Below are 20,983 nucleotides of genomic sequence, written 5' to 3'. Positions count from 1 at the left end.
ATACATGTAGTCACAAACCTTGCAGTACACCATGGGCATTAATGCCAAACTCAACCTGCGTTGAGTATGCTCTCTTGAAAAGTGCCTGAGCTATTTGAGGAGAGAAGGAATGAGTGAGTCTGAAGTGATTCCTACTGAGAGTCTTCCAGAATTTTCCCCAAAATGAAAAACAAGGATGTGTGCTGGAGATCAGTAAAGAATTCGATTGCTTTTTTCCCCCCTCTCAACCTTAGTTCCTATGATTTCTCATGCATGGAGCCCGGAATTCATGAGTCCTACCCTACCTAAGGAGAACAAGATTAGCTAATGCGCTTATTAAGTATAAACTCCGTTGCTTCAAGATGTCTCACCCAGCCCTACACGTCAGTTGGAACCTGGAGAGAGGGCCTTCACTTTCCCCTCCCAAGTCTCTTTCCTCATCTTGCCACATGGCTGCCTGTCTCCCTTTCCCGGTTCCCTCGGCCTGCGTCCAGCACTCCCTCCCTCGGGGTCACACACCCCCCAAGCCCTCCTGGCTTTATTTATTTACAGCCTCCCGGCAGCATCCAGACTGTGGCTTCGCTCAGGTCCACCGCTTTCTAGTGAGCGAGAGGCGGAGCTGAGTGTGCATAAGCCCCGCCCCTAGCCTTGGAGCAGGCTAGTGGTCGGGAAGGTTCCTTTGATTGGTGTGGGCGTGGCCTGATGCGAGGGCGGAGTCAGGAGGCCGGGCCAAGGCGGGGAGGGTGGTGGGCCGCTCTGGGGGTGGAAGGCTCGGCGCCGAGGCGGGTAGAGTGTGGCGCAGCTCTGGTGGCGCTTCTCGCTCGCTATGCGTCGGGCGAGGGTCCAAGAAGGTAAGTACGGGAAGGGGTCTGGGCGCCGCGAGAGCTAGGTGAAGGAACCCCGCGGGCGCGTTCGAGCCAGGTGTGGTTTGGTTGGACCGGCCCCTGGGCCACTTCCGTGCGTAGTAGGAGCGCGTGGTGCGGCTGGGCGGCCCCCTGGCGTGAACCCCCAGAGGCAGGGAGACACCGGGTCCCGCTCTAGTTTTGCAGCACTTGTTCACGGCATTACCGCCGGGACAGAACACATTTGGGTTGCTCCACACACTTCTTCCTTAAATCTCGAGAGACCTCAGGTACTGAGATTTTATATTCTTCAAGAGTCTAGTTCGTGGTTCAGGACTGGAGGAGAAGCTCGATAACGAATTTGCAGTGCAGCTTTATTTTGACTTCGTGTTTTTCAGTTTGCAGGAAGAGTGCGACTGCTAATGGGACTGTTACTTAAACAGGGACGCCAGGATTTATATAGGCAGTGTATGGTGAAAGTTAAGATCTCAGGCTTTGAAGCTAGAGTGCCTGGTTCGAATCTCTTTGTTAATTGTGAAAACTTGAACAATCTGTTTAATTTCTCTATGACTTTGTTTCTGCACATGTAAAATGAGAATAGTGATAGTTCCACCCTTAAAGTATTGTTATGAGGATTAATCAGTACTTAATTCCGCCTGACGCATAGTCCACAATAACATTGGTTATTTTCTTTATTATGCATTTAGATGGGCATTAATCTATAAAGCTGTCAACACCGGAAAATCTTTCCTCGGAGTCGTAGCTAGAAATGTTTGGGAACTCCTTTGGAATTTCAGAGACTGAATCCCACCAGATAAGGTCTCATTACTTTTCTCATCTACTAGAAATGTGATCATCCACCTGGTTTCAAATCTAATCCTCCCTCAAATGATGCAGAAGCCCGAGTGTCTTAAAGGCTGTTCTAAAAGAGGGATGAAAAAAGGCAGCACGTTCAGAGAGGGTATCCTCATTTTAAACACCAAGCTCTGGTAGATTTGTTTAAAAGAAGGTCATTATCACTTTTATACAAAACTTACAAGTTGTATTACTTGGGATGGGTGCTTATTTGTACTATTACTACAAAAGGAGGTAAACCAGAGTACCCAAATACACAAATAACCTAAACATCATAGGAATGGTAATTAGCCACATGGAATCTTGGAATTGAAGGGAATCTGAAAAGTCACAACAGCTGCCCTTCACAGATAAGGATGAGGCCCCAGGATCCAGAATCAATAAAACGCATAATTTAGCCTACAATTCAGTTATGCTGAACGACAAGTCATAAAATCAAAGAATGATAGCAATTCTAGTTTTGATAATTGTACTGTTTTTATTTTTGACAGTTTTATGGTGCTGTGAATGGTTTTTCTCTCGGCAGCATCCTCCTTGGTAGCTTAAGTGCATGATTCATAATCATTCTTCACCTTTGATTTAAATCACAAGTTTCAAAAGTTGCTACATCAATGATTGCTTTGAGAACAAGATGATTGTCTTCTTAAGCTTTGTACAAACATGTTCTAACAGTGCTTTGGTTTTGTTGTTTTAAAATGTAGTCCTTTTCTCCCAGGTAGGGAACATAAACAGCCAGTGTAAACAAATTGACCTACTAGGCAGTTTGTTATCAACTGTGTTATTGGTGAAGTTTTCTTGATCTGGTAGGACAGAGTCAGGAAATGGAACACTACGTACTAGCCCAAGGAAATAGGACTGGGTCACCAAAGAGATACACTGCAATTGCTGCTAACTTCAAAAGCATCGAGTGAAACTATATGAAGATATTTCTATGTTAGTTGCTGACTCTTTCTTGGCACCTTGCGTGGTTCACTCCCTCACCTCTAGGTATTTGTTTAGATGTCACTCTCAGTCAGACCCTCCTAATTAAAATTCCATACAACCCCACTCTTCCTATAATATATATTTATCTCTCTATTTACTTGTTCATTATCTCTTGTCTGCCATTGGAGAGTAAGTTCCATGTGGGCTGTGGTGCTTGCCAGTTGTGTTCACTGCTGTATCCTAAGTGCCTGGAAACAGTGCCTCGCACTGGAAGGTGTCAGATTTGTGCATCTGATGCAGACATTTCCAGCTCGGGCTAGTACTTACTTAAACCAATTTGCTGTCATTTTGCCTTGCTCTTCCCTCCCCCATTCCTAGATATTTATTCTGATTACCTAGGAATAAAACCTTGAGGCAATCTTAATGCCTCCTTCTACCTTGCACTCCACATGCAAATAGCTATTACTTATTTCTTAGGTCAATTTTTTGCAAACCTGCCATTCCTATTGTTGCCAAACCCCGGTTTCTTCAAGCTTTCCTCCATTTCATTCCATTCTCTGCACCTACAACCTTTCAAATTACCTTTTCGAATGCCTTTACATGCTCATCTGCACAATGAAATCCAGAGTGAGAAGCCTGGCATTCAGAGTTCTCTACATGATTCAAACACACTTTTCCAACCTCTGGCTCCTATATGTAAGAAAAGTGATTTCCAGTTTATACTTGTAAAATAAGGCTTTAATGATAATGCCATGTAAAAGCTAAAGGTGAATGTTGTGACAGATTCTCTTTCTGTTTTTACCAAGTGCAGTGGATCTTTTCCTGTAAGTGGGCAGGAATTCAGACAAATTGAACGAATGGCTATTCTTTGTACCGAGGACTTTTGCTGCCCTTTCTGTTTTGAGTGCCCAGCCTTCAGATCCTCCCTCACATGTTAAAATCACCCCAGATACCTAGAAAAGCTCAGTGGGAAGTGTTTTGTTTTGTTTTGTTTTCCTTCCTCTGAATTCTAGAAACTTTTCATACTTTTCTTAGAGAATGTTTTGCATAGTAATTCTTTGGGCACTTATCTTTTCTTTTTGCTACATATTAGCTCCTGGAGGACAAATACCACGCACATAAAAGTTCCAGTTACTTTTTTAAGGAAAAATGACACCCACTTCTTTGTTTTTTAAGTAAAAGTGAGCTTAAAGTTCTATTTTATAGGTCTTTAAATCATTAAATATTGAGCTTCAACAATCATTTCTACAATATGGAAAATTAAGGAAGAAGGCAGGGGTAAATTCAGTACTACATAAAAAAAATCCAAATGAAGATACTGAGATCTGGATTCAGAGAAGGAAAGAGGTGTAGGGAGAGCAACTTACCCAACACCCACGTAATTGGACACACAGACGTTTAAAAAGATACACAAAACCAGTAGGGCAAGACAGACTTTATGGAGCAACATCTGCAGCTTTGGTTTTTCTTGTGGGGGAATTATTCCTAGCTTTATTTTGTTTTTGCATCTCTACACACAAATAATGTCACTCTGCTTTGTTTTCTGAACTGGGTAAGACTGAACTTTCTCTTCCTCTTTCTGGTCTGCAGAATGTAGTTTACTTGCTTTCCCTTATTTTTAAACTAATAAAATGTTCATACTTCTTTCTTATTTTCCTGTATATACGGAGAAGTTATATGCCAGAAGCTTTTAGTTCTTCAGAGAAAAGAGACGGATGGAAGATACTTGAGTTTATCTATTGTGTGAAGCTTCCAGTTTTATTATTTGATATCAGCATCTGGTTCAATATATTTTGTTTCATTTCATTACCAACATGTCCTTGCACATACTCCAGTTGAGTGAATACTTTTATTTTGCGTGTGATTTTTTTCTAATAAATTAAAACTTGTCTCTAGGACATCTATAGACATTTCTGAAATTTAATTTTCTCTCTTGTTGCCTCCCAAACCTCGACTGGGGTTTTCCCATTCTAGGACATGCATTAGCCTAACTTACTCTCTTTGTTCTTGATTATGAGTGTTTACAGGTGTTGACTAAATTTATTTTACCATTCCTAGGATGAAGCTGCAATTTCTATTGGTAGGAAAGAGTTGGTAGGGAAAATATATATAAAAGTCCTAATTTTTTTAATGTTACAACTTTAAGGTAAAAATCTGCATATTATTTTTACTAATAAGTAGCTAATATAAGTCAGGACTTAAAGCTAATATACTACAATTTAAATTTAGATTCAAATCATACTATTATTTAAATTTCTTCTTTTGTGCTAACCAGTAAAGTTTTACTTTCAGAAGAAGAATCTTTAAAAAAAAAAAAAAAGAATTTTGAAAGCAAATATTTGCTTTGGAGTAAAGTTTCCTTTATCACACTGTATAGGCATCTGTGTTTACCCTGAGTTCTCCTTGTTTTCAAAAGCCTTAGTTAAGGGTGCACATCAGATGGATCGTTCATACAAATAATAAAAGATGGGGCCCAGACTAATTACACATCTCTAACACATGGTAAACACTGTGTAAGTATCTGTTAAATAAATCTGTATTTTTCAGGATTTTGTTCGAGTACTGTAGCATACTAGTCTGTTTAATAATGGAATTAATCTCGTAAAGAGGAAAATGGGAATTTTTGGCAAATGGGAATTTTTACATGCCTCTCTCCACCTGTTTGTTGGAAGAATAAATGAAATGTGTACCACCCAGTACATGGCAGTATGAAAGTCACAATTTCTACAGTCTAGTCAGGGAGGTTCTCAACCTACAAGATGTAACCTTAGATGATTATGAATGCTAAGATGGAAAAAACCAGGGTGATGACAAATTATTTTGGGGAAGGAGCACTGTAGTTAGGTGGTCCTGAAGGCTTGTTGCAGGAGGTGGCATTGGAACAAAGCCTCAGTGTGACGAGCTGGAGAGAGAGAATGCTAGTCAAAGGGGACACAGGTACAAGAGATGAGATGGGAGAGTGCTCAGTGTGTGTGAGAAGTAGGAAGGAGGCTGTTCCCATGGGAGTCTAGTGAGTAGGGTTGTGGGAGGCACTGGTGGGATGCAGCTGGAGAGATAAGAGATTAGGCCATGCGAGTGTTTGTAGGTTATTAGCAATAATTCAGAGTTGGATTTTATTCTAAGGGCAGTGGGAAGCAATAGAAAGGATTTAAGCAATAGGGTGAAATTGTCAGATTTATAGTGATGAAGAAAATGACCCTGGTTACTATGGGAATAATGGATTGCAAGGGGTAAGAGAGGAAAGAAAGAGAGCAGATTGGAGGTTCTCTAAAGAGACTATGAAATGTGATGGTGATTGTTATCTTTGTGGGGGGTTCTTTGGCATTTAGTTGTTTTGTTTTTGGTTCCTCCTCACTTTTCCCAGTCTTCCCAGCCAGAGAGCCAGAGCAAGACTGGCTTTCTTAGGACCTGCAGTATTTTACCACTGCTAATTGTGTGAAATTCCACGTTCCTTTTTCTCATATAATCATCCATCTACCCATCACTCTCCAGTGATCACATTCCTCCAAGAATCATCCTTGAAAGTGTTCTTTGTTCCTGTCCTCCTGGAACATATACTGGGAGTGTGCTTTCCAATGGAAAAGCTTGGGAAGCCAGGAATAGAGCTGGTGTTCTGGTAATGGGGAACCCAAGACAGTGACCTTAGGAGGCTGAGAAGGACAGAGCAGAGCATTGCAGCTTCAGTGAACATCTCTACTCTGTCAGTTCTGGAACCTGTGGAAGGACATGTTATCATCTGGACTCGGTTTAGGACTGTCTTCCTTATCCTGGCAGCTTTGAGTCTAGTATTGGAAAACAGAGGACTGTCAGCTGTTCCTCCTACTGCCTCACTCAGTCCTTTCCTTAAATATCTGTATTAAATGGAGCCAGTTTCAGAAAACCAACACTCATGTAACTTTTGTCAAAGTTTTTGGATACTCCTTTCAAATTGCTGGGTGCAGACTATTCTTCTATATTGTGTCCCAAATTGACTATTTTACACATATTTTATTTCTAATTCATGTATCACTTTTCTTTATCAAGAATCAGGATAGGGGGTGCCTGGGTGGCTCAGTGGGTTAAAGCCTCTGCCTTTGGCTCGGGTCATGATCTCAGGGTCCTGGGATCGAGCCGGGCATTGGCATCGGGCTCTCTGCTCAGCAGGGAGCCTGCTTCCTCCCCTCTCTCTCTGCCTGCCTCTCTGCCTACTTGTGATCTCTGTCAGGTGAATAAATAACATCTTTAGAAAAAAAAAAAAAAAGAATCAGGATAAATAAAAGTACCTCAAACAAGAGATGTGATAAACCTTGGAAAAACTAGGACTGCTTTGTGATTACACAATGAGGGAAAAATCAAAGAGGGGGTGCGGTGGGGATTAGAGGAAGGATATATTAGTGAGGAAGGATATATTAGTAAGGAAGGAAAACAGGAAAAGTTGTAACTGATTCATCCTGTGATATGTGTAGGGAGAAGGTTACTATGTGTCTTTAATTTTCAGATCCTGTTAGATTTTTAATCTGTTCTGCAGTGAATTTAATTTACAGATGTGACAAAGATATGCTTTGTTTCTGCTGGATGTGTTTGGAGCTAATATTCTGAAAGGTGGAAGTAAAACAGTTACAGATTATATACTATTACAGTAAGCTTTCATTAAAGTAACTAGTTATTTTGGAGTAAGAATTCCCAAGGGGCTTTTGTAGTTTTAAAATGAAACCCAACTCTCTTGGCCTGTTCTCAGGAATAATTCCTGCCCCCTTCCCCATGCCCGTTCCTTTTCATATTCTCTGGGTCAGTCCCCATTTTCCAAACCATCCCTATGCCACGCCTCAGGTCTGAACAGGGATTTTCTTTTGTCTCTTTGTCAGTTCCCTCCTTTAGGACCCTTGTTTCCAAACATCCAGCACCCAGTCCTGTCACCCTGCTGAAGAAAATTTGTAGTTCTTCCAGGTTTGTGTCCTGCCTTTTGGAACAGAATTGTTCTTAATTTCCTTTTATATCTTGGTGTAAATCACTGAACCCCTCTCTGCCATATTAGTTGAGAGCGGATACTGATATTATAAATGTATCTGTCTTGTAATTTTGGGTAGGGTCCACTAGTCAGTGCCAAACAGTATCCATGATGTGTGAAAGAAATGGAGTTAAGAACTTCTGCTTAAATTTTAGAGGTAAAAAGCTGGAGAATCTTTGGATTTTCTTATAAAACATTTTTTTGGGTGTCTGAAACAGAGATGGACAAGATCCAGGACAGTAATTTTATATAATGGACAGAAAGACAGGCACAATGGTGAAGGGGGAAAATGCTCTAAAAAAGGCTTTAACTGATATTAACTATACTGGAATTGAAATTAAAAACTTAATTTAAAAAAAGCCTTAATCGGGGCGCCTGGGTGGCTCAGTGGGTTAAAGCCTCTGCCTTCGGCTCAGGTCATGATCCCAGGGTCCTGGGATCGAACCCCACATCGGGCTCTCTGCTCTGCAGGGAGCCTGCTTCCTCCTCTCTCTCTTTCTCTCTCTCTCTGCCTGCCTCTCTGCCTACTTGTGATCTCTGTCAAATAAATAAATAAAATCTTAAAAAAAAAAAAGCCTTAATCAATGCTTACCTATTTTAAGCAGTATTTTTAAAAACAAAATTTTAACATAACATGATTTGGACAGTTTTCTGTCATGGTGTTTCATCCCTATTTCTACTTTTTATTTCAGAATAAAAAAAAAATTAAACCTATTAATGATTTTTTTAAACTTTCTCCCTCCCCCCTTTAAAAAAACATATCCTGTGATAGCATCCTTTCTTATGTCCTTCTTCTTCTTTTTTTTTTTTTTTTTAGGATTTTGTTTATTTATTTGACAGAGATCACAAGTAGGCAGAGAGGCAGGCAGAGAGAGAGGAGGAAACAGGCTCCCCGCTGAGTAGAGAGCCTGATGCAGGGCTCTAGCCCATGTGGGGCTTTATCCCAAGACCCTGAGATCATGACCTGAGCTGAAGGCAGGGGCTTAACCCATTCAGCCACCCAGGTGCCCCCTCTTGTGTCCTTCTTATTTCACAATTTAGCCCTTGATCGTCCTTGTGATGGGACCAATACTCAGGGCCTAGTCTGTATCCCACACTCTTGGTTAGATGTTGATGTATGATGTTTTATGAAGGTAGGCCACTCCTCGTGCAGTGCTACACAAACCTGACCCCTCCTGGTGACAGAATCAGACAGCTGCTTTTCCTGTGCATGGCTTTCTTTTCTATAACCTGATAGCTATGGACATCTTCACCCCGTATCTCCAAAGGTGATTTAGAAGAAGAGGATACCTGCAGTAGTACTGTAAGGAATTGAGAGACAGTGTGTGCACCCCAGGCTCTCAGGTCAGAGCTGTGATCACCATACGGGGCTACTCCCTGAAGCTGTGTGAGAATGTGGACCTTGTAGCCTAGGTTTGTTCATCTGTAAAATCCAGGTAAAGATATTGATGTGTCTTTATGAGGAACAAGTGATGTGTTAGCTCTAAGGCATGCTTCAAATAGTGCCTAGCATTAGCACTCAATAGATACTCGTTTCTTAGCCTCAGCAGTATTGACATCTTAGGCTAGATGACTTTCTGTTGTAGGGGCTGACCTGTGATTGTACAGTGTTTAGCATTGTCCTTGACATGTAGCCACTTAGCAACCCCCCAAGTTGTGACAACCAAAAATACCACGGCATTGTGCACTGTCCCCTTGAGGAGAACCACTATCACTATACATAAATACAATATTTACTAGCTGTTAGTCTACCTTTGCAAATCACTGTCCCTCCTAAAGTCTGGCTGGTCCCTGAAAGTTCTGTTCTCATCTCATCCACTTCTTTTTGTCATGTTGGACTTGTCTGAGTTGATTGGCTAGGTGAATATCAAGGTTAGTTCTTGCATTCTGAGTTAGTATCTGAACTTAGTCTCATTAGAGCCACATGACCCACCCCTAGGAGACCCTGCTGCCCCTGGGAACCGATCCGCAAGACCGTATTGTGATTCTCCAGCAGAGTGAGGGCAGATTCTTTTCCCATTCTTCTTCTTCTTCTTTTTTAAGATTTTTTTTTTTTCTTAAGTAATCTTTGCATCCAACGTGGGGCTTGAACTCAAGACCCCAAGACCAAGAGTTGCATGCTCCACTGACTCAGCCAGCCAGGTGCTTCCCCACCCCCATTCTTCTTTTGAAAAGCCTAACATACCTGTGAACCTCCCCCCAAATTCCAAGTTTTATCCCCCCATGAACAACTTCCCTTTTTATCATTTGTTTTTAGTTTTGGGTTCTTGTATCAGTCCTCTTCTCTGTTTTATTTCCCTGACTGGCTGTAAGATGATTTTGCAGGATTTTAATTGCTTCAGTTTCATAGAATAAACATAGATTAGGTTATAGTAGTAGCTGGGTATCTTTTTCATAGTTTCACTCCTGACCACTTAAGAATAAATTTATGAGCCTTCACTGATTAACAGAGGACTCTTTAGAGCATATATATGTTGTAGAGGCAGTGTGGTATGAGTCCTGAAGGCAGACCACCTGGGTTCAAATCCTGAACCCACTACCTGGGGCAGATTACCTTTTTCATGCTGCAGTTTCTCCTTGGTTTTCCTGTCAGTAAGGCTTTGGTGAGGAGCCACAGTCTGGCTTATAATAAACTTAGCTACTAAATATTAAATGTTGTTAGGTTACTGGATTGATTTAGCTTGAAGGAAAGGAAGACCTTATTTAAAGCGAGACAGTGTATCTATAGATAAGTATCTGTAGATTTTGGAGGTAGTCAAATTTGGACTTAAATCCAAGCCATTAACCGGATAGTAGCTTGGACAAGTGATTTCTTTCTTTAAATAATAATAATAATAATAGTTATTATTGGGTGGCAAGTGATTTAATCTTACTGTTTTTCTCGAAGCAGCATCCTCATTTCCAACATATGATTTTAGCTTCCTTTTTCCAGAGAAAATTGAAGCAGGCAAATGTGATCTCTTTCAAACTTCTGCTACAGTATCTGCCTGGCTTTATTTTTAGTTAGGCTGAGAATATATGACAGTCTTCGTTTGTGGCCCTTCTCTGTCATTTCGTGGTATACCATGCATACACGTAACATCACACTTAGGTATTGAAATTTTTATATTGCTTATCATTCTTCCCCATGAGATAAGGTCTTTGCAGGTAGGATTTTCTCTTCTCTTTGTCTTTCTATTGCTTAATGCCTAAGGAATGCCTAAAAAGTATGTTGAACAAAGGAATAAAAAGTAATTTGAAACAAATGGCTATGTATTAGATCCAATTTATTGACTACTTATACAGAGCTAGGTCTTTTTCTTATCTCATATGCTTAAACAACCATATGAAGTAGGTGTTGCTAGCCTCATTTTCCAGATTAGGAAACGAGGGTTTAGATTAATTAATCTTGTCCAGGGACTGAGGTGGAGAATTGTAGCATTTTATCCCCACAGGACAGAATCATCTCTCAGGAGTTTATGGCCTTAGAGGGAGGAACCAGTACTACCAAACTGCAGCTTGCTCAGGAGGGAGCAAGATGAGCAAATGTTTCCCGCCCCCCCCCCATCATGCCAGAGGCATGAAATCAACCAGCAGCTAGAAAGCAGGGGGGCCTAAAGTGTGCAGGCTGTCGAGGTCAGCATCCCAGGGCGTGGAGCAGGGTGGATATGGATCTGAACACACAGAAAGGATATCCAGCAGAGTCCTCCCCTTCCTGTCCTTCAGTATTCCTCTTATACTTTGGGCATAACACTTATGTTCCTAACTCAGGGGAAACGCAGTCTGTCACTGACAGGCACTGTATTCAGTGCCTTCACACTCCCACTTGGAACCACTGCCAGTGTTCAGAGAAGGGAACAGAGAAGAAAACTAAACTGAAACAAATTGCTATAGTCTTGGCATCTGTAGCTAGTCTTTTGCCTCAGTTGATAATAATACCTATTTTATGTTCCCCTGCCCTCTTCCAACACCTTAGCTTGTCAGAGTTTCCTGGTGGAGGACCCCAAACATTCATTCCCACAGGATCCAAGTCTGTTTATTGAGTTGCCAGTTTTCCATTGACCAATACTGTTAGACATGCCCCACCGAACTTCCTTAATTCAAATATATGTGTGTGTGTGTGTGTGTGTGTATTTTAAGATTTTATTTGTTTATTTGACAGACAGAGATCACAAGTAGGCAGAGAGGCAGACAGAGAGAGAGGAGGAAGCAGGCTCCCTGCTGAGCAATGAGCCTGATGCGGGGCTTGATTCCAGGACCCTGAGACCATGACCTGAGTCGAAGGCAGAGGCTTTAACTCACTGAGCCACCCAGGCGCCCCTGAATCTCCTTAATTCAGACATAATTCCCCTCCCCACGCTGTGTAATGACATCCAAGTTTCCTCCTGGAAATCCAGATTGGTCACTTTACTGGGGCAGTGACCATTTTCTTATCAGGTTGGATGGCTTCATAAACCACACATGGCTAAGGGATAGGCTTAGCTTTCAGTTTAACAGGACTAGACTGTTTTCTTGGTGAAAGCATCGCTCCACCAAACCCGAGGTTGTCTTGAGAAGGAAAGGGTTATAGTGTCATGTTAAAGCAGAGGTTCTGGAATGAGACATCACTTCAGGTTCTGATTCCGCCAACTACTTGCCTCAGTGACTTCAAGCAGTTACTTAGCCCAATTCCGTGTCTATTAGCTCCCATGTAAAATGAGAGTGACAATAGTATCTCCTAGGGTTACTGTGAAGATTAAATATCAACCCAGTGCCTAGCACACAGTAATAATAACCATCACTATAGTTACTGGTATTAAAATACATTATAGAGTTTAAAGTACAAGTTTGTAAAAAAATATTTTCCATCATTTTAATACATGAGTACACACATACTCCTAATACAGACACATTCTCACACCCATATATGTTTATAGACATATAGAAAAAAATGAAATATATGCCAAAAATATTGACTGTACGTGTCTGTTGTGTGCTAAGATGATGGATATTTTTCTGTGGCTTTTCTATATGCCTTTAATTTTTATGATTATTATTTTTGTATTCAAATGGCAAAGTTACTCAGTGAATTTTATGAATAATTTGAAAGTGACTCAAGAAGGTAATTGAGCCAAATTTCATCACATAAAAACACAGTTTTTAGCCCAGGTTTAGTCTTCCTTATTGATGAAATCAGGGAGAATATCACGCTTCAGCCAGTTGCGTCTTTTTGAGAACTGAAGGTGCATTGAGTCAGGGACCATTGCTGTTCTGATATTAGTTTATATGTTGCTAACGGGTCTCCATGTCAACAAAATGATTTGTATTGTCAGAGAGCCGTGCAAACACAGACATTGCCTTAAGATTGAATATGAGTACTACAGAAACTGATATGACAAATACTTGATCATTCAGGAACCTTCCATGTTTAGGCATCAAAAGCAAGCAAAGAGGAGGCCTAGGTGGCTTCGATGGTTGATCATCTGTCTTCGCTTCAGGTCTTGCTCTCCAGGTCCTGGGATCGAGCCGCATGTCCACCTCCTGGCTCCATGGGGAGTCTCCTTTTCCCTCTCCCTCTGCCCTTACCCTGCCTGTGCTCTCTCTGTCTTTCTCTCTCTCTCTCAAATGAATAAATAAAATCTTAAAAAAAAAAGGCAAGCAAAGAAGTGTAAGCAATGATTCATAGCACCAAGATGAGTGAATTGCTTCTGAAAGAGTGATTTCATTTTCTCAGATATTTCTGCACTTCTTTGGAATTTCTGATCCCACGAAGTTCAGGCCAGGTCACAGTGGAAAATAAGTACAACTTTTCTTTGAGGTCTAATAGGTTGATTCTCTCAGGATGCTCACGAATTCCCAGAAGTCTTAGATCTGAGTTTGGTAAATACCTTCAACAACTTTCTGCTTCTCAGTCATCTAACCAGTTAAAATAATCTTAACTTGGCACAGCCAACGTCCACTCCTTCCAGTACATCTGCAAACCTCTCCTTTTTATTTTTATTTTACTTTATTTTTTTAAGATTTTACTTATTTTATTTATTTGACAGAGAGAGATCACAAGTAGGCAGAGAGGCAGTCAGAGAGAGAGGGGGAAGCAGGCTCCCTGCCGAGCAGAGAGCCCGATGCAGGGCTTGATCCAGGACCCCGGGATCATGACCTGAGCCGAAGGCAGAGGTTTAACCTGCTGAGCCACCCAGGCGCCCCCTCTCCTCCTTTTTAAACTTTTTAAAATGTTTATTTAAAAAAAAAATGAAAGTACAACGTATGGGAATATGCTCTCCCCTTTGAAAAACAATTCAAATCTTGTTCTTTCCAGCTCTTTTACCAGTGAGCCATCGGCATTGGCCACAAGTCAGCATAGATACATACCTTGAGCATGCATTTCTCCTGACACCACATGTACTGCTCAGAATTGTGCCTAATGGGAAGAGTTCCCTTCACCACTCTGTCAGGACCATCCCTTAGTAGAGCTACAGTGTCTCATTTCTGGTTGGGGCTAGCATACCGTGCATGTCCATTCACAAATGGGCATGTCTTTTCTCTCCTCTGCTAACTGATCGTAGGATCCTCTCCATGAGTGTGTGGTGCCAGAGCTTATGAGGAAGGTGTTACAAGTACCAGGTTTTCCTGCGGTTTACTTGTGCCTTCCAGACCTGCTCAGGCCCGGTCTTGCTTTCAGCATACCAAGTGGAAAGCTTTTGTACAGTCCAGTTTTATGAACTGGTTGGTCAGATAATACTTCCCATGACGGGCTGTTCTTACTACATAGTCTCTTGGTTTCCCGTGGGCAGGGATATAATCTTTGCCAGAGCTGAGTAGCAAGCCAGGAACCAAATGGAAAAAACTTATTGACAGTACCCTAAGGAGTCTGTAACTCTTACTCTTCTCTGGATGCTTGTCAGAGGCTTCTTACCCCATCCCTGTCTGCCATGTCATTTGTAGTACTAGTGGGTGTGCTAAAGCATAGCCCCAAGAGTTAGGGCAGCTTTTACTGCTGAAGAACCTTCTCTTAAATCAGGCCCCAGTAAAAACTGGCAGCCTCATGGGTTACCCAGTATATAAGTCAGAGCGGCATATTCACGTATAAAGCTCACCAGTTATGTTGTGTCTTTCTTAGTGGACATGGTGCCAAGTGTAGCAATTTTACTTCAGATGCAATATCCTGCCTCAGACCTCTGGAACCATAGAAACCATCAATGTGGTGGATCCCTGAACTTCCATAGCTTTTATCCTCCATTCTCTGGCTTGTACGTATATCTTACAGAGGCATCCTGAGTGCTTGCTACTTCTTTGTTCACAAGATCCGATTGACATAGTGCCACCCGTGTGATGGACCAGTGTGGTGATGTTGGGGATACTGAGATGATTGAGGTCCTTCCAGACTATATTATGGCAGTGCAGAAATAGCCCTCAGGTAAAACACTGAAGGTGCACTGCTGTCTGGCACTTGGTGGGAAATTGCGTCCTACTGTTCTTACTGATGATGATGGAAAAGGAAGCATTTGCTGGGTCAGCAGTTTTCTACCAGCTAGCAGAGGTTTTGCTCATTTTCTCCAGCAAGAAGTATCACATTTAGAAGTGCAGCCATGATTGGCCTCACCATCTGTTGTTATGTTCCAAGATCTTTCTGGCTTTTGGCAAGGAAAAAAAGGAGATATAATAGGAATCAACGCCTCTATATCCTTCAATGTTTTTGATAGTAGTACCGATTTCTGAGCTTCTCCCATGGATGTGGTACAGCTTTTGGTTTACTTTCATAGTAGGGAGAAGGCAAGAGTTCCAGGGGTTTCTTCCTGGCCCTTTCTTCCGTATGGCTTTTATGACAGAGGACAGGGAACCAATGTGGGAGCTTGGCCAGTTACCAAGTATATCCATTTGCACAAAAATTTTAGGACTAGGGAGGTAACCACAGGATGGGCCTGTATTCCCATGGTACCCACCATGGGATACCAGGGTTGACATCATCACTCATCTCTTTCCTGGAATGAGATAGGTGCTCTGACCTGTGGGCCCTGCTTTGGATCTTCAGGGATTAGTGTCAGTTTAGGTCTAGTGTCTAGTAACCCTTGAAAAGACTATACATTTCTCTTTCCCCAGTGGGCAGTCACCCCTGTGCATAGGTGCAGGTCTCTCTCAGGGAGGTCTGGAAAAAGACTGTGGCCATTATAGGATCACAGTAATCTCCTATTTAGTCCTCCTCAATCCTTTGAATGTACTCCCATATATGCTCTTCAGACTCCTGCTGGTAAAAATTTCTGAGATTCTGCAAATTTTCCAGTATAAAAGTGGTCTCTTCCCAGAGTCTGCTTTGAACTTCTTCCTCGGTTCTTGTGCAGCTAACTGTCGTTAGGGTGCAATGAGGGGTGATAGGAATAGGTAGTTAGGAGAATTGGCATCCCCCTAAGTGCTGGGCTCTATACTAAATTGCCTACTATACTTGTGCTCTGGGTATCTTGTATGAAACAACTTATCCTGCTTCCGAGCTCTTTCCCCCCTCATCTGTTTCTGATGCCATTTAATGTCATACCTTATTGTCCCTTCCAAAGGGAAGACCTGAGACTTGATGTCCTCCTCTAGTTCTGCTCCTGTGAATTGTGCACAGTTAGGCACAAACAGACATTCAAGCTCGTACATAATACGGTACCAGCAGGGCCCACCATGCCCCCGGTCTCACATTCTCAAGGGATAGGTGTGGAAAGTGTAGCATTGTGACTTCCACTCTCTTGTCATTTCTGCTACAGATAGAGAATGGGCTGATGTGGGTCTCGGGCTCCTAGGCAAGGTTAATCTGCCTTAGAAGAGCTAAGGTTCCACCTGCTCTGATTCTGTGGCAGTAGAGTGCTGGGACTGCGGGCAAGACTTTGATCAGGTGTCCGCCCTGGTCTAATGGGTGAGCTAAAGAAGATAGTTGCTGTTATGCGGCACTCTGAGCTTAGGAGTGGGTCAGCTACATATCTATGTTTTCTGACAACTAATTCAACTACATGTAAATCCTTCTTGACTGCATTCATCCGGTCTAGCAAAGTGGGTTTTGAATACTCTCAAAGGAAGCACCCTTATAACCAGTTCAAACTCACCATACCTGAATATGCAATGCCTATTTACCAATAGATAAATAGAGATATTTAAAATTTAAATTTAAAATTGATAGAGATATTTAAAATCATTGCTTCACTATAATTTATTTACAATTACTAGATCTGTCGGTGTGACTTCCTAAAATTAGTCACCAGGGAAACTGGCAAAGTAACTCTTTAAAGGGTATTATTTTGTATCAGTAGAGAGAGTGGGCTGCTGTGTGTAGCAAAAGTGACATCAGTTTGACATTTCAAGCCCTTTGTCCTCAGGCAGAATGATAATAACATAATTGTATTTGTTCTATAGGAAGATTGTAATATCTTTGACCAGGGGCCCAGGCATAAAATCCACAGTTGTTAAAATGCAGCTTAGCGCAGTGGTTAAGAGTCAAGAATGGAGCCACACAGCCTGGGTTCACATCCTGGATGGGTTAATTTATTTAATGTCTCCATGTCTCAGTTGCCTCAGATCTAAAACAGGAGTAAATAATTACTATATAGGATCCTAATCTGAAGCAGGCTTCACCTGCTCATCTTGATGCAAGAAGTCTGAAAAAACACACTTTGGGGGTACCTGGCCAGCTCAGTCAGAAGAGCAAGTGCCTCTGAATCCCAGGCCCATGAGTTCGAGCCCCACCTTGGGTGTAGAGATTACTTAAATAAATAAACTTAAAAAAAAATAAAATGGAAAATACACATTGAAAAACCCTGCTCGAAATCTAACAAAATAGAACCCTTTTAGGTGCAAGTTGGCGTCAGTTCACCTGAACTGTAGCTCCTAGAATTTCTTCATAGTAAGGAAGGCAGGTGGGACACACGTGTTTGATTGTGGTATAGCTATTGATGGGGCAGAAAAACTATATCTCTAACCTGGGCTGTGCTTTAGGATCAAATGTAAATTCCTGCCAGAATAAGCATAAAATGGGTCCTGTGAATAATGACAAATCATTGTATTTTTAAATTATTTTGCTAATCCATGCTTTCTTTTTTCTTTTTCTTTTCTTTTCCTTTTTTTCCTGTTGATTAAGGTTGCATGATGGAATTTGAATATTACCTCAAGAGGTTTTATGTTTTGTATTAGCTAACTGTGTCCTCTGCTGACTATTTCTTCGGACTTATTTTTTGGTCCTTTTGAGACAATAAACTCAAAGGGATTATAACATGGACTACAAGGAAAGCTGCCCAAGTGTCAGCATTCCCAGTTCTGATGAACACAGAGAGAAAAAGAAGAGGTTTACTGTAAGTATGTAATATAAAGCGTATGGAGAAAAAAAATGAATATAGATAATATTTCCATATCTGCTTTTGTTCTTCCCTAACCTAGAACTCCTCCATCTGATGTTTCCACATAATCCAGATCTTACACACCTTTAAAATTATATATCCTCCACGGTCTTCCCTTTGTACTGTAACAGAATATAGTTTCCTTTTCAGATTTTTGCCTGTTTACTTATCCCCTGGGAAAAGGTTATGAAACTCCAGTAGATCCTCTCACTAGAAATTGTGCAGACACAGTGATCTACAGACATGCACATAATTTCACATGCATTGTCAGGAGGTGAATGGACTCCAGAAGTCATGGATCCCATGTTAAGAACCCCCGTCTTGCAATTTCCACAGCACCTTTCTTATGACATTAATCATTTTCTACCTCAGTTTTTGAAGTATTTAATCCAGTATTTTATCTCTTTTTTACCTGAAAGGCAAAGTCCATTTCTAATTTTATCTTTTTTATCACCGTAATATCTAATATGGAACTATAAAGAATAAACACAGTGAATGTTTGCTGAATCATTGTATCAATGAGAGTAGCCATTTCTCTAATTAGTGTAATGAAATATCCTGTTTTATTTCCAGTAGTCCTGTTTGTGTGTATATTCAGAGATCCCCTGCCCTCCTCCCCCTGAAACAGTATCATTTATCTTGTCTATAACTGATCTGCTCTTCCTTGTAATCTTCCACCACCTGCTGAGTAGTATAAAGAAACTCATTTAACTCAATTCTGTTTAACACTTAGTTTGAGCTAAAATTTAAGCAGTTCTTTAAGTTAAAAGGCTAAAGCTGTCTTCATTCTACTCTATTTCTATTTGAACACACGCTTCTCCAACTTGACATCATGGTTTATGAGTGGAGAGGTGTCCCCTTACATGGTATTTATTGAGTCAGTGATTGACCTCATGGTAGCCTGCTGAAGGCTCTTGCATTCTTGTCAGCCCTCTAGATCTTTGCTGTTCCGGGTGTAGAGTGACTGATCTGGCAGACAGCCAGCTGTAGTTGACCTGATCTAGCCCTGGACATTTTGTTGGCATCCACTGCTGGCATCTGCAGTCAATCAACTGATTTGTTATCTGTTCTCTGTTGGCTTAGCCAGAGTGGTGGTGACTCTTGCTGACCTAGCTTCCTCTTGGCTCTTGATGGCTGTAGACCCCACTGAGGCTCTGCCATTCCTTTCACTGCTCTTGATTCAGGTGGTCTACCCTGACCTCTGACCTGGGGATCACCTCGCTTCAGCCAGTTGCATCCATGACAAATGACTTTCAACTCAGAGTTCATGTCACATGGGAAAACTGAGGAGTTAAACTAAACCCTTTGGTCTGACCATTCCAGTCTCCTGCTCCTTTCCTTCATTCCTTCCTTCCTTCATTTTTAAGATTTTATTTATTTATTTGTCAGAGAGAGCAAACATGCAGGGGGAGTGGCAGGTAGAGGAAGAAGCAGGCTTTTTGCGGAGCAAGGAGCCTAATGTGGGACTTGATCCCAGGACCCTGGGATCATGACCTGAGCTGAAAGCAGATGCTTAACTGACTGAGCCACCCACGTGTATTTTTGTTTTGTTTTGTTTTTAAGATTCTATTTATTTATTTGTCAGAGAGAGAGAGAGAGAGAGAGAGAGCACAAGCGCGATCCAGTCTCCTTTCTTAAGTAGGTGGGGCTGGAACCCCCAATGACACTTTTCTCCCAAAGTCCCAGACAAGGAACTGGAAACAGCTTCTGTCCTTCTCTCCTGTTTTCCTTTCCTTTTCTTTTTAAAAAAAATTTATTTATTTGATAGAGATCACAAGTAGGCAGAGAGGCAAGCAGAGAGAGAGGGAGAAGCAGACTCCCTGCTGAACAGAGAGCCCAATGTGGGGCTCGATTCCAGAACCCTGGGATCATGACTTGAGCCGAAGACAGAGGCTTTAACCCACTGAGACACCCAGGCGCCCCTGTTTTCCTTTTCTTAATAAACGCACTTCCATACCCTGTACCAAAGCCCAGAGGAGAGACTGAGGAAAGACTGCAGTGTGTGTCTGGCCATTTGCCACTGCTCAGTGTCTGTTACAGCAGTATCTTAAACATTGTTCATTTATTCCACAATCTTATAAGCAAGTCTTAGAAACATCACATTGATGGTAAATAAGAGGTCAGTGTACCTCAGTAAAATAGTGAAGTGTGTGAAAGGTTTTTTTCCTTCCCTCTTCTTTTTTTTTTTTTTTTTTTTTTTAAACCCATGAGCATTCTGTCCTTCAAGGGCATAACCTCCTGCCAAGTTTGATGGAAGCTCATGTATAACAAATACAGGCAGTGAGTTATCTCAGTGTCCATTTACTTTTCATGATAGAGGTATTTTCGTGCCATCTGTGAAAGGTTCAGGAAATCTGTAGCATTGCTCTTACCCAGCTGTTCCCAGAGCTGTCCCCTGCATTCTTGAAGGCCTCCTCCAGATCACTTTGTTCATTTCCTTGCTTCGGATTATCAAATGTTGCCTTTGTAGAGAGGCTTTTTCTGACCACCCTATATAAAATAGCACCTTCGCAGCCCTCCCTACTCCTACTCTTTATAGTACAGTAGAGGTGTACAGTAGAGTACACCTACTGTCTGTCCTACTTATCCTATTTAATTTGGGGGGGGGTGGTTGGTGAGGGGCAGAGAGAGAGGGAAAGAGAATCTTAAGCAGCCTCCAAGCTCAGCAGAGACCCCAACACAGGGCTTAATCTCAAAGCCCTGAGATCATGATCTGAGCCGAAATCAAGAGTCGGATGCTTAGCCAACTGAGCCCCCCAGGTGCATCACCCGTTTTTTTTAGTATAGGCTCCAAATCCAGCATGGAGTCCACCGCAGGACTTGAACTGACAACCCTGAGATCAAGACCTGAGCTGAGATCAAAAGTCAGATACTTAGCCAACTGAGCTACCCAGGTGCCTCTACCCTATTTAGCTTTTTTTTTTTTTTTTTTAAGATTTTATTTTTTTGACAGAGAGAGACACAGCAAGAGAGGGAACACAGGCAGAAAGAGGGAGAATCAGGCTTCCTGCCAAGCAGAGAGCCTGATGTGGGGCTCGATCTCAGGACCCTGGGATCATGACCTGAGCTGAAGGCAG

The 20,983-nt window shown here is 41.8% G+C and overlaps 1 protein-coding gene across 2 annotated transcripts in view; it reads left to right on the top strand.

The window, feature by feature from the left end:
* LOC111155378 (serine/threonine-protein kinase Sgk3) overlaps nt 1-20,983 on the top strand; it is a 144,747-nt gene that overhangs the window by 52,718 nt on the left and 71,046 nt on the right. Inside the window, exons 1-2 of one of the 2 annotated variants that reach the window (XM_022515526.1) lie at nt 711-830; nt 17,651-17,861. In XM_022515526.1, coding sequence (XP_022371234.1) covers nt 17,784-17,861 — 78 coding nt within the window. In that variant the 5' untranslated portion in view covers nt 711-830; nt 17,651-17,783. Of the gene's footprint in view, nt 1-710; nt 831-17,650; nt 17,862-20,983 lie in introns of those variants that run through there. The other variant, XM_022515527.1, reaches the window with a different exon arrangement.

This window comes from Enhydra lutris, unplaced genomic scaffold (assembly GCF_002288905.1).
Source record: "Enhydra lutris kenyoni isolate GAN:26980312 unplaced genomic scaffold, ASM228890v2 scaffoldscaffold41, whole genome shotgun sequence".
Classification (NCBI taxonomy): Eukaryota; Metazoa; Chordata; class Mammalia; order Carnivora; family Mustelidae; genus Enhydra; species Enhydra lutris.
Note: the sequence above shows the minus strand (reverse complement) of the source record. Positions and strands in the feature narration are given on the sequence as shown.